Source organism: Balaenoptera ricei, chromosome 21 (assembly GCF_028023285.1).
Source record: "Balaenoptera ricei isolate mBalRic1 chromosome 21, mBalRic1.hap2, whole genome shotgun sequence".
Classification (NCBI taxonomy): Eukaryota; Metazoa; Chordata; class Mammalia; order Artiodactyla; family Balaenopteridae; genus Balaenoptera; species Balaenoptera ricei.
In genome coordinates this window covers 18,078,109-18,092,658 of record NC_082659.1, presented here as the reverse complement: position 1 = coordinate 18,092,658, position 14,550 = coordinate 18,078,109, and the positions used below count along the sequence as shown (strand labels likewise).

The window sequence follows — 14,550 nt, the reverse complement described above, 5'->3', positions numbered from 1 at the left end:
CAGGACTGGGCAGGAGCTGAGAGCCTGGTAGAGGCGGTGGCAGTAGTTAGAATTTGGAACAGCCCCACGTGGCCTAGGGCATCAGGGGTAACGTTTCATGATGGGAGGACTTGAGATGGGCTTTAATAACCAGGAAGCATGGAGAGAAAGGGGGGGGGGGGCATCCCAGATGAAGCGATGAGAAAGGGAAGAGGTAGGGGACCAAATCAAAGAAGCAGGTGGGTATCAGTGAATCAACCAGTGCGAGCATAGCAGAAGGTTCAAGTCTGGCGGCAGCAGCAAGAAAGGAGGCTAGAAATTATTAGGGTCCCCTACACACAAGCTAAATTAAGAAGTTCTAACTTTATCTGTGGCAGTAGAGAGCCACTGAAGGCTTCCGAGCAGGCTTAATTGAAACATTTGAGATTTAGTATCCATGACAGAGAAGATCCACTGGAGTGGGGCAGAGGACGTGAGCTCCGCAGGAAGGTGGCTGATCTCATTTATGGCCAGAACCCTATGCATCAAGCTGGCACAGAGCAGGCACTCAGTGAAGATTTACTGACGGGCTGACCGACCAAATAAATGCGTAACAGAGTGAGGTTGAGAGGTGAACAGGCCAAGAATGTTAAAAAAAGAACTGAATCAGATTCTTTCCCCCCCAGTCTTAAATCATCAATCAAACACATCAAAATCATGGAAACTCAGTCAACCATAATCTGCATATCAAGTTAAAGGTCAGCCTGGTCACCATCTCAGCCTCGGAGTCTATTTCAGCAGAGCACATTCTGTACCTGAATGACAGGACCTGATCTGGCGTGGCTGGAAAATGAGAATTGAAGTTGATCTTGGCAGGAGGACTGGACCATGGTCTAGCCTGCAGTGTCAATTAATGGTCCTTTTCTCTCCCTGCATCTGTATCTGGTGAAATGAAGAATCTTATCTTGTGATATAAACATGAAAATAAGAGATGATTTTACTTCTTGCAACTACTGTCTACAACTGTGCTAATCAAAATCCTCCTTTCCTACCCCTGAAGGAAGAATTAATAACTTTTGGAATACAATCAGATAGGAAATCACCGTCCAGCTCAACTGAAAATCCCAACCCCATATATGATGCAGAATTTTCTCCTTCTCTTATTAGAGGCCGTTTGGACTGGTGAGGGGTCTGCTTTGGTACCTTCCTTTTCTTCCTTCTTCTAGCTCTATCTTTATATGGGGAGGGGGAGGGAGAGAGGGAGATAAAAGAGGAGGTAGATATCTCTTTGCAAAGCTGGACGAGACTGCTGTTCTCTCTCCATTAGTCGTCACTGCTTTTCCGGTTAACAATTGCTGACCAGCGCTCCCCTCTCTGGCATTAAGTGTCCATATCCTAGGGCAAGTCTGTGGGCTCCTGGGAGGAGGAGGCACACAGCTCGCTGACATGGAGACCCACCTTGGCTTGAGCCTGTTCCGAGGCCCCCAGCTTCCCTCCCCAGCACGTACCCCACAGTCAGCCGCAGCTGGGAACCTCCAGTTGGGGGGTGGGGGCCGGGCCTCCGCAAGACGGCTCACGTACAACTTTCTTTCTCAGTGTTCACTGGACCCACAGGTCCCCCCTCCATCCCTGTCCTGCCAAAAAGGGAGAGCAGATGCCCCACTGCCACTAAATGCCACGGTCGCTCCCCTTCCCCTGCTCACTGCCACAGTGGAACTAGTCGGCCACACGTCCCACACGGAAGTGACCTCCTAGCTGCCCCTCTGTCACGCACCCCGATCTCTGCAACAGATACTCCCAGATCCCCTCCTCACAGGATTCAGTGAGAGGAAACCACCTACTTACTGATTCCAGAGACACAGAAAAACTTCCAACATGACCTCCTCCTGTTTCACAGCTAAAGAATGGCTCACAAGGTGAAATCAGAGGCCATTTCACCACAAAGCTGTCTTTGGAGAAGGAGCCAGGACAAGGGGCCGGGCGTTAGCTGAGCCCCTGGCCGGCCTGCTCGCCCCTTCCCTCCACAGCCCGGCACCCCTCCCAGGCCGCCGGCATCAGAGCCCGGCTCACACCTCCTGCCCCGGCCTGAGTGTGTACGAGCCTGTGGTTGGTCCTTCAGCTCCGAGCCTCCAGCCTCACTGCAGATGTGCTCGGAAGGGGGAACCCTGTGGAAACTGACGGTGGACCCAAGGCTTCCCTGGATATCGCTGTCCACAGACCGTGATCAAACAGAAGTAGCGTGGCTCGGGCGCCAGATAAGCTGAGATTTGAACGGCTTGACCTTGGACGCATGACTGAACCTCTCTCAATCTGAGACCTTACCCATAAAAAGAAAAGAACAGCTCCTAATTTGCAGGAGTATTATAAGAATTGAATGCGAAAGTGCCTGGCATTTTTACAAGCTCAGCAAAGTCCCAGAACAAAGTAATGTTAAAGTCATGAGCGAGGCTGAGACAGAAGGGGTTCGATATCATATTAAAATCCAACAACTATGGCATCAACATGATCTCCTATCTTCTTAATGCACCAAATTCTAGCAGCAACATATGACCTCGAGGGTATGTTTTTTCTTAACAGATACTCAGTTCATGCTGAGGCCCTCACTGCCTTTGCCTCCTGAGATTTTAATATCAACAAGCAATGCAGAAGCTTTCATCTGAACAGGCAGCATCTGGGGCGAGCCTTGCTCCAAGGACAAGAATGACTTCTAGCCTTTCTCCTTTTCAGTAAACCTGTGAGCAAACCTGGCCAGGGCCCGTCTGTCTGTCCACCACCCACAGCAAACATGGACCTGGTCTCCTGGCTACTGAGGAATAAAAATCGACGGACGTGATCTTTAAAAGAATGAGAGCTCTAAGCAAACAGGTGAAGACTCCTGTGAAGGTGTGTGCGCCTGGGGAAATAGGAAGAGGGCACGACTTGTATGAGACACCAATTTTCTTTAAGAGATCAGCATCCAACTTCTTATCGCCAAGAGCAAACGCACTCAGTGCTAAATATACCCTTCACGTCAAATCCTCTGGATTAATTTATTTTACATCTGGACTATGCCTGGCTCAACAGCTGCCACATTTCCCGGAAGGTTTGCATAGCGTAGTACACGCTTGGGTCGTTGGCCCTTAAAGCAGCAGGCGAACCTGTCTGTCTCTATTTAAATCTAGGAGAATAGGATCGGAGAAGGGCACCCCAATTCACTTTAAAGGCCCTGTCTTTCCATCCTTTTCTTATCTTGTCTTCAGTACGTGTGTCTAAGACAGGCATTCATTCAGTTGTCTCTGACTGTTAGGAAATTCAGAGCAGCTCCACTGTCCTGACGCAAAAGGCACAATGACGGGAGGGAAAGAGTCAATGCGAGAAGGATGAAGCAGAGAGAAAGCACAAATCGAAAGAGAGCAGTAAAAGTCAGAGCCTGGCATCTTTCGAGTGAAAACCTTCAAGCAGAGAAACTATTTCTTTCCCAGTCTGAAGCTCTTCCCTGCTGTGCTTTGAAAATCTGTCCAAAAGCAAGGGAATCCTTTACCTGTCATCTACTAGAATGTGATCCAGCTGCAACATGTTTTGTCCTTGGCCTGCAAGGTTGGTCTGCTGATCTGGCATCTGAGAGTAACTCATCCTCACTGCCCACCCCTCCACGGCCATCCCACAGCTACCCTCCCATTAGAGAGGAAGGGACTGTTCTGAGGGCAGTAATGTGAGTGCTCTTAGACTAGGAAGACATCAAACTTAGTGATCGAGACCGTGAATCACAATATTTAATGAAATGGGGCTCAGAGAAGCAGCGAAATTGCCAGGGTCTGAGTGGCTACACAATGGATAGTATCCAGTTTCCATGATTTCTCTTATCGGCCAGGAGTATAGACCCTGTCTGTAATTACCCACTCCTAACATCAGTGTAGACTTTGAAGTGACTTGGGCCGTTGGTCATATTTCCTCCTTCCTGTTCTAATGTTTCTATGTCCTTATGTTCTTTTTTTTTTTGATAGCTTCTTTGACATAGAATTCACATGCCATACAATCTATCCATGTAAAGTATACAATTCAATGGTGTTTGGTATAGTCACAGAACTGTGAATATACCACGTCACCACAATCTATTTTTAGAACATTTTCATCACCCCAAAAAGAAACCCTCTACCCATCAGGTGTCGCCTCCCATTTCCTCCCATTCCCCTAGCCCTAGGCAACCACCACCCTGCCTGATGTCTCTACGGATTTGTCATAGAGACATTCATGTAAATGGAATCATACAATATGTGATCCTCTGTGACTGACTTCTTTCACTTAGCCTAACACTTTCAAGGATCATCCACGTTGTAGCACTTACCAGTACTTCATTCCTTTAGTAATAATAGCCAACAAATATTCCAGGGAATGGATATACCATATTTTATTAATCCATTCTCAGCTGATGGAATTTGGTTGTTTCTACTTTGGGGCTATTATTAACAATGAATATTCACTTAGAAGTTTCTGTGTGGACATATGTTTTCATTTTTCTTAAATTAGGAGTGGAATTACTGGGTCACATGGTAACTTTTATGTGTAACATTTTGAAGTCCTTATGTTCTTTCAACCTTTTTATGATTAAAAATTCTTTCACACTGTAATTTACAAAATAAAGGTTTCTTAAAATCCTCCTCTCACCTCACAAGAAAAGCCACTGTTAACAGTTTACTATACATACCCTCAAACTGTTTTCAATGAAAAACTATAGAACAACGTATAATTTGTATAATTTAATTATTGTTCTATACATGGCATTACAGATTTCCTGTAGCTCACTCTTGCTGCTTCATGGTATAGCCTGGACCTGTTCCACACCCACGTGGAGAAACAACATGCAGCTCTCTCTCACAGTCACAGGCCCAGGTATATTTTCATAACTGGCAAGGAATTCCTGTGCCAAATATGTTGAATAAAGGCCATTTCTCTCTGTCACCTCTTTTTGTCCCATATATTCCATGCCCCTGTAGGTGATTTTGTTTCCATGTGTTCAATGGCACATCCCTCTGAGGACTTCATGTGTTGGCTGGTTTACAAAGAAATGGGTCTAAGGAGTGAAATTACAAATTATACTTGACCTAACCCTGACTAGTGTCAAGAACATATCAAGCTGAGTGGGCGGTAAGCGTAAGATGGACTTGGTCCACCCGTTGATAACTAGATTATTTCCTGTTGGTTGTTCTATTAAATTATAAAATTAATATATGAATACCTGAGTAATTATAAAATAATATTTTCAAACGAGGTAAGTAGAAAGTTCTCTACCTCCCCCAAGCCTCCCCACCTTCTCCATGCAGTTTTAATAGGTTAGTGATTATCCTTCCAGATCTTTTTCTATTTTAAGTTTTTACCAACCTATAGTTTGGTTTTTTCCGTAGACACAGTAGTATACATATTAATTGGTGACTTTTCTTTTTTTACTTAACATTACATTTTGTAAATCTTTCCAAGTCATAGCTACAGAGCACTACAAGTGGAATTTGCAATAGAAGAGGTGAATATCTCACAAAAACTGAACTGTAGCAATTCCACAGAGAAGAAAAGGTCCTTTTATAAACAAACCAAAAAAATAATTTGGTATATTTAGGAGAGTCATCTCCAACACGAGACCACACTTTCATCGTGTGCGCTATGTACCAAGCACAGTGGTCAGAGCAGGGGAAATATCCAAAGTACCTGCCGACGTCAGGCCCTCCAGGAGCTCCGGGGCCCCAGAAGGCAGCTGAGCAGGGCAGCTACGCACGGCTGTGCAAAGCCCCCCTGCAGATGGGGCTCCCTGAGCGGGTCAGGGAGCAGGGCCTCATCTCGCATTCCATGACTCAGAGCGGCAAAGACCACATCAGCGTGGTGACACCTACTTTAGGCCGAGTGTCCACGACGTAAATGAAGTCGCTTCCCGGGCTGGCCTTCCTGATGGCCTGGAGCATCTGCTCGTCTTCCAGGCACCGGGCACTGAAGCCAGACAGGGGCTGGCTGCTCCGGCAGATGGAGACCTGGGGGGAAGCAAGGCGGCAGCATCAGGCAGCAGTGCGACGGCACCTCCCCGGAACCCTCAAGACCATCCCCACAGCAAGGCCCCAGAGTTCACTGACGCCCACCACTAGCTCGTAAAAGTATCAGTGCCTTCTGGAGACCGAGGTTGCCTTCTTTCTAATTCAAGTCAAGAAACCACTACGTGGGCAAGTAGTGCAAAAAGTTTCTCTGTGTAAGAAATTAGGAATGTGTAAGGATGTTTAGGTGGGACCCAAATTATGAAACGTAAGGCCAGTTAAATATCCTACTTTCCTCTTCACCACTACTGTTTCATCTTCCTGCCAAAGTAGAAATATAAAGTAAGTAACTATTCTCCTAAAATTTATAAAAATTATAAAAGTGACTTCTTTAGTGTTTCCGTCATTTACTAGCCCATTTAGAAACATCACAAATACCGAAAACCAATTCTAACCCTAAATGGGGGCGTTTTCACGGTGACGAAGCCCAGGCAGTTGCTAGCTTCTAAGGACGGCAGGCGTGGACCTGGGCTGACCAGGTAAGCTGGAAGCAAGGTCTTTCTGGGGAACTGATCTGCGTTCTATTCTTCGATTTCCCTACTCTGCGGTTCTAAGAGTACACCACACCACTGCCCTGGTGACGCAGTGGTTGAGAATCCGCCTGCCAACGCAGGGGACACAGGTTCAAGCCCTGGTCCGGGAAGATCCCACATGCCGTGGAGCAGCTGGGCCTGTGCGCCACAGCTACTGAGCCTGCGCTCTAGAGCTTGCGAGCCACAACTACTGAGCCCACGTGCTACAACTACTGAAGCCCACGCGCCTAGAGCCCGTGTTCCGCAACAAGAGAAGCCACCGCGATGAGAAGCCCGCGCACCGCAACGAGGAGTAGCCCCCGCTCGCCGCAACTAGAGAAAGCCCGTGCACAGCAACGAAGACCCAACGCAGCCAAAAATAAATAAATTAATTAAAAAAATACATATACACAACAGCATAAACAATATACATAACAGCATAAACATTTCCCTGAGTTATTAATAGGTGAGTATAGCCACAACCTCACAGCTGTAAAACTTACACTTCTGTGGCAAAGTACTTTTCATGGATTTAGGTTTATTTTAACATTTAAATTGAACTCAAATCACCAAATACAATCTAGGAATGACTCTTCTGAAGAACGTACACTGAGCCCAGGCGCCCGCTGTGTAAGAGGATGCAGGCAGCCCCCCGGCTCAGGGCAGGCTGAGCAGGGAAACCTCGCCTGAAAAGAGCCGTGGCCCAGCCCGTTCAGGGCGCCCACATGCAGGGCTTCATCCTGGAAGCCACTCCAGCTCTGAGTCCAGCACAGCTTAACTGTCCTTAAAGCCCACGCCAGCACTCCTTAGCCAGGGTTTGGGTTTCTCCAGAAAAGGTGAGCTTTGGCACTCCTCACTGGAGAAGGCAGGGATGGTTCTTACTAACTATATGATCCTCCAGCAGAGAACCTCCTGGCAGGACCGAGAACTGCAGACAAGTAACCGGGCAACCGCCCGAGGGTTCCAGTACCTTCTGTGACAGAGAGAGGCAATTACTGAGGGACTCCAGGAACTCTGTGCCTGCAGCCAGAATTCAGGGGGCCGGTGCCTGCGGAGTGGGAAGCAAAGCAAAGGGGCAAGAGAGCGGCTCCAGGGCTGCTGAACTCTCGAGCTGTTGGCAGCAGAAGTCCAACCACAGAGTGGAGGAGAAAGGGCCCCGGGGGTCTGACCGCGGACGGGAGGCCGGCCAGCGAGGGGACGGCCAGGAGCAAGGCAAAGTGACGGCAGGGGCCAGAGGGGGCTTGGGGACAGCAGGCGAGCTGCACTGGGTGCACGGAGAGTGAAGCGCCGCAGGCGGCTCTCCTGCGCTCATCCAGGCTCCTGTCTCCTGCGATGGGCAGAGGGGCCAGGTCAGCCGCTCTGACTGCAGAGGAAACAATTCTGAGCTCGCTTTGTCTGGCCTAAAGAAATACTAATTAAGGACAGCTACCATCAGGCAGTTTCTTAGATTCTATCAGAAGAGCTAGACGGGGAAGAGAACATATCTCAATGGGGAGAATTTGTCCAAGGAAGCATACGGCGCACCTAAACTCACTCAACTAGTGGAGGTCCAATCATGAAATGAAGCCAATTAGTGACAACTATTACTACTTACCTTCAGGCTGAGAGCAGTTTTCAGTGAAGGGTTAAGTCAGAACAGAGTTATACTATGAAATGTAGTTGATAAGTTAAACCAGATATATTAAACAGACTACATGTTAATTTTTTTTTTTTAATTTTTATTTATTTATTTTTGGCTGTGTTGGGTCTTCGTTTCTGTGCGAGGGCTTTTTCTAGTTGTGGCAAGCAGGGGCCACTCTTCATCACGGCGCGCGGGCCTCTCACTATTGTGGCCTCTCTTGTTGCGGAGCACAAGCTCCAGACGCACAGGCTCAGTAGCTGTGGCTCACGGGCCCAGCTGCTCCGCGGCATGTGGGATCTTCCCAGACCAGGGCTCGAACCTGTGTCCCCTGCATTGACAGGCAGATTCCCAACCACTGCGCCACCAGGGAAGCCCCATGTTAATATCTTGTAGTTACATTCTCTTAATAATCTATAGACAGGCTCCAAACAGAATTCGTCACTGACTCAGTGATTGCTGGCCTAGAGCTGTCCGCTCTGTAAAGAGTGGTGAGTGGTCTCTAAGTGCTCCGTCCACCCTATACACACCGCAGAGAGTCAGACTGTTGAGAGAATTGCACCATTACCTGGCAGCATTTCTTACTGATGTCAGCCTCCTGAGAGCAGAGATAAGACTCCTCAATGGTAAACTGTCATGAGAGCCTCATTTACAAAGGCTACTGATAATTAAAATAGCCAATATTTTTTGAATGCTTACTATGTGGTAGGCATTATTAGAAGAACTGTGTGTATTTTTATTTAATCTTCCCAACTACCATGTACGGTAAGATCTATTATTTGCTCCATTTTATAGATGAGACAACCACAGCACAGAGAGGTAAAGGAACTTGCCCAATGTCACAGAGCTAGGAGTTGAATCCAAGCAAAATATTTCCTGAACCTGGATTCTGAACCAACATCATATAGCGCCCATGTGTGTAAATAAGTCAAGAAGCATGAGACAGAATTAAGAGGCAGGATTCAAAAAGAAATGGCTTTTAATCCAAGGTGTGTTCTCACTTCCTATATAATCTTAGGTAATTTACCTATCATCTCTGAACCTTGGTTTTTCTCATCTTTAATACAGGGATAATAATAATATCAAAACTACAGAGTGTGATGAGGTATATAACACTCCTAGAACTATGCCTAACACACAGTAAGTTTCAATAAACATTATTTATAAAAGAAGGGCAAGAAGGTCTATATTTTTCTTAAGGAAAATTGCCTCTTTGGAAATCTTTCAGACTTGGGCTTCCCAGAGATTTGCACTGTGATGTGGGGATACCATGCTATTAATGATTTAAAGCAGAACTGCTTTCTTAAAAATAATTAAAATATTTAGTAAGAAAGAACAAAGGACACAGCAGCTTCCAAACACAAGTGACACTGATACATCTCTAACTGTGATCTACAAAGCTGTTGGACGGTTTGATATCCAGAAGGATTCTGGATGGCTCTATATAACTCATGTGTGGTTTCAGGCCTGAAATTAACATTAAGAGCGGCCCCCAACAGCTGGTAAAATTGGGAGGGCCTCAAACGGCCAGCAGCAAGCTCCCGTCCATACTCTGCTTCCGTGGATAAAGTCCCCAGCTAAGCAACCCTCCTCCCAAAGGACCAGATGCACCTCCTTCTCATCCCCGAGTAGTGGGTTTCGTTCGTTCCCTGCCCGCCCTTGGAATGACTCAAACCAGCCAATCACATGCTCTCCTGGGAACCAGGGGTCAACTCATCCTCCTGACACTACAAAGCCTGTCTCACACCATCTCTGCTGGTTCACTCTACTCCTGAGCGCAACCTTCCTACAGCCCTGCCTGGCAGTGCCTTCCTCCCCTGGGCAGGGGCCGTATGTAACTAATAAGCTGCTGTCAACCCCATTTGTCCAGTGTCAGATGTCATGTGTTCAGCCAGCCCAGTAACCCTAGGGCAGGAATCCTGACCTCATCAACGGGTGAACAGGAAGTGATTACAACACCATGTATGATAAAAGCCGGTCCAAAGGTAATTATGTACCATCAGCGGGGGGATTTATATCAAAGGAGTCTCAACGGGGCTTCCTGTTCATGACATGAGGTACATGTCAAGCTTTTTCTTAATCTAATCACCAATTCCCACTACCCAACACCGGCCAACTCATCTCACCACCAAAATCTTCAGTGCTCCTTGGGAACAAGGGGCTATGTGAGGAACAGAATTTAACTAGAAAATGTGATATTCTTATTCCCAAGCCTGAGTTCTACTGGGGTAGGAATACATACTCAAGTCTAAAAAGTCTAAAATCACAAAAAGGAAGAAAGAAAGGTCTGCAAACTTAGGTACTTTATAGTTGTTTACTTTTCACGGAAGATGCCTGGTTTATGTGTGGGTTTTTCTGAGCAAAAATAGCATGAAATACTGCACTGATATTTCCCGTGTCTCCCACCGAACCACAGAAATCCACCTTCGCGAATGCTATTTCCCGCTCTAAAAATCCCTGGTCACCATGGAAGCATTTACATAATTAACCTGGATATTAAAACCTGAGCATTGTTACAGAACCAAAAATTTGATCGTATTCTACCTGCAGCATAGAGTTTAGGTTGTGGGGGTGGGAGAGTGGGCACGCATGTACGTGAAGTATTTCCCTGGGCAATCAGATACTTTAGCAATGCTTAGAAACCTTCTCTATTTTCATCTTGTAAGAAGAGCTAAAACTTAAAGTACTGTTTGCTTTAAAATTTTAAGTACAGGAAATCAATTATTTTTAACTATAACTGATGGCTGTGTGAGTTCATTTCCGGGCTTGGAGATCCAGTAAAGAACAGTGCACGAGAGCGGGAATGGGGTGATGAGGGGCCGACGTCAAGAGGCAAAGAAGCTGGCCTCTGTGGCCTAACTGCTAAAAATTCTATCCTATCCTCAGACATTACGTGTTTGCCCTTTATAATACTCACACTGACAAAAAATCCCTTTTCTCAAGAAAATCAAAACAGAAGGAAAAGAAGTAGGATAAGGACTAAGCTCACTTTTTAAACACCCGGTCCATCCCCACCTCTGACACAACAATAAAAGATTCTCCCTCCCTCTCCTCTCTTACTTCTTTATCAATGGATGCTACAAAAAAAGTAAATGTTACTGGCATCCTAAATTCAAATACAACATCATGAAATTCCACATCCCTTTTCATCCCATCATTTTTTTTAAAAAAAAGAGATTCACATCTTCCTTTGCCTCTCACCATTGGGCCAGCTCTGTGTAGGCTGAGATACATTTGGAGTCAAATAATACAGGACATTAATGAAATATCTGTCTTCTTTAGGCCATTTCAGAGCCGTGAGTGTAACTGAAAATAAGACCATTTATATCCTTTCAATGAACAGACCTTACACTGCTGAGTGAATATCTCCCTTCAAAGTAGGCGCCACAGAAGGCGATACGCTTTACTCTGGCCAAGCTGGCACGGCTCAGTGTATTCTTGGAAGCCTCCTTTTAAGAGCGGACATAGGTCCTGCCCCACGCCCTGCCTATAGGTGCACGCACGGCACACACACTCACACACATCTGTTGCAATTGTTTATAGTTTGGGATTAAAGTCAAATGAGGCTATGTTATCTCACTTGAAAACTGAACGTTTTCGCCTGGCTAAAGTCACATGACCTCTAAAGCAGGTAACGAAGATCATTCTTGTCTCCCCGAATTTATTTTCTCATCCTCCACAGAAATGGAATCACAGTTTTTAGCTGTGATTTACACGGTTACCCACAGGACTGTCTTTTCCCACCTGCCCTGTGCAGTTCTGATCAATAGGATGAGAGCAGTACTGTCACATGGCAGTTTGGGGAGCCTTCCTCCGAAAGCAGTGAGGGCACCACGGGGCCCCCTTCCACCTGCTGCCGCGTGGAGGTCACGGCTGGTACTAAAGTCACCTCTCACACCACGTGATGAGGGCGACACCCCAGGGCTGGGAGAGCAGAAAGGTGCAAGGAGCTCGGGTCCCTGAGGGTTGAGTAGAGCAGAACCAGGACACCAGGCTCTGACTGCCGACCTGGGAAATTTTATGTGAGAGAAAATAAAATTCTACCCTATTTAAGCCACGGTTACTTATGGTCTCTCTTAGTTGCAGACAAACCTAATTCTAGCTTTTACCAATATTATTTTAAAAAATGAAACTCACTCTCCATAAAGAAAGATTTCTTATACTGAAGATACAGAGAAAACATATTTATGTTCCATTTTAAAAAAGAAGGAAAAAGAACGTGCCACGGCTTTTAGGGGCTTTTCTAAAATAGGCATTCCGAAGGCTCTTCAGTACAGAGCCTCCCAAGGTGACCAGTTAGAAGAGAGGACGGCGCTCACTCAGACGATTAAGGTTAGGTGTGTTGTGACTCTTTCCCATTCCTTTATTGTCAAATAAACATGGAAGGTCAACTTCTACAGGAGATAAGGGTTTAAGCACAGTTGTGTTGTGTCATGTCGTACCACACACACAGCAATATCCACATACTTTAAAAAGAATTCAAACCCCCACACACAGCAGAAGCCCCTGGAAAAGGCCTGTTTATGATAAAAGAAGGAAAGCAAAGCATGAAACAAAAGCATGCCTTGAGACTTACGTGGTTATCTTTATAGTAGTAAGAAAGGGCAGGAAATCGCCGTCTGCTCCGGAATTTGGAACTCCCCACTATGATGTGTGCCGTGGCCGACTTGGGAACGTACAGTTGAGTAGGGTAAGAATCACAAACCTGTTGTGGAAAGCACAAGGGGATATTTTAGGCAATCTAGTCATGCTTTGCAAACTGCCACCAGAAATTCCATTTCACTGGGCTTACAGGTTGCATATTTAAGTTTTCTTAACCAAGTTAACAGAGCCACTTCAGAGAAATGAAGCGCTGGTTCTAAGAAATCACAGTGAAGCAAAGCAAGACACTCTTTAACATCCTGCCCTCAGGCGTTGCCCCTTCTCTCCAAGGGCTCTTTGTGGGAGGTAAGACAGTGACAAACGGGCATTTCTTTCATCGAAAAGGGACAAACTGCAATTCTGCATCCTGGCAACTGAGAAAACCTTAGCTGCCTGTTTAAGATAGCCTGACACTGGAAGACAATGTCCTAAAATGCCAGCACCAGTGGTGACCTCCTCAGGGCACCTTTCTGTCCCTGGCACACCCTCTGTGCGCTCCTATCTGAGGTGACAGTCAAGCCAACACCCTCCCCGGACATCTTCCCAAAGCCCACCCACTCTTCAGGGGCCGACCCAATTCCTCTCCCCTGCGCTCCCCCCCTTCACCACACATTATAACAACCTTTTGTTTCTTACGTGACGATGTCCGAAGGGGTAAGAAATGATTTACCCTTTCTGTGCATCCCTGGCCGTGATTCCCCCAGTGGAAGCTCTGGCGCCTTGGAATGGTCTGGCAATTCTATCAGAAATCAGGGGTTTAAATCCTAGCTCCAACTTGCCAACTTCATGACCTTCAAGAAGTCAAACTACTGAGCACTTGCTATTCTCTAAAAGTGACACGGAACAGAAGTGACATCCCCCGGGGCTGATACAAGGACACCCGTGACAAGGCTCTTCATCAACCACTAATTCTGACAGAAGTGGGAATGGTGGCAACAGTAATAGTAGTCGACTTGTTGCTCGACACATATATCTCTTTGATGGCAGCCAATCCATCCTTTTGCAACACGAGGACCGTTTAGATGGCAGTTCCTGACCTTTGTTTATTTCCTAGAAGTCAAGCACCTTCTGGGGCGCTTCAAGAAGAGTCCTCAAGCAGGTATAGCAGCAGGGGAAATGTGTGTCTGCACGTCCTCTAACCATCCCGCCCGCCCTGACCACTCTGAACCACGGGACCGAAGGGCACGAGAACCCGTCACAAAGCTCACATCAGTTGTTCTGTGACGACGCCTCCCTCGCCTGCCCTCCTGCCTTCCTTGTCTGCTTCCAGCCTGGGCACCACATTGAGCAGGAGACAGATGGGCCACAGAAGTGACGTTCCCAGGCCCAAAGCATTTCCCCAAAGGCATTTTAGGAAAGATTACCAAAGACGTCAACGTGGGCTCTGGCACTGAGACAAAAATCCCAGACCAAGAACAGATGGTCCAACCTACTTGGAACCTGAGATTTTACTGGAATTACTGCCCACAGACACTACACTTGCTTCCCTGCAAATCTGGTGTCAGGACCTCTCTAGAGTCAGGCAGCCAGAACATTACTACACGGACCACACCTGCGCGTCTGAGTTCAAGAGACATGTAGTCATTGCACCAGACTTAACAACGTTTTCTTAAAATAGCAGTTTTAAAAAGGACATTGGTAGGTTTTCAGTAAGTTGGGAATTACCTACTTTCTTTAACAGCACTAAGGAATCACAAAGTTATTTATGATTAAATGAAATAAGAATAATTAAGTCATGGCTGAGATTTCCCAACATGTTTACTGCATA

General features: G+C 46.4%; 1 protein-coding gene across 4 annotated transcripts in view; it reads right to left on the bottom strand.

Annotated features, from left to right (window-relative positions):
• MTMR7 (myotubularin related protein 7) overlaps positions 1–14,550 on the bottom strand; it is a 101,930-nt gene that overhangs the window by 33,126 nt on the left and 54,254 nt on the right. For all 4 annotated transcript variants that reach the window (XM_059909843.1, XM_059909842.1, XM_059909845.1 and 1 more), the window contains 2 exons: positions 12,718–12,846; positions 5,820–5,954 (listed from right to left, as the gene is read on the bottom strand). In XM_059909843.1, the coding sequence (XP_059765826.1) occupies positions 5,820–5,954; positions 12,718–12,846 (264 nt within the window). The remainder of the gene's footprint in view (positions 1–5,819; positions 5,955–12,717; positions 12,847–14,550) is intronic.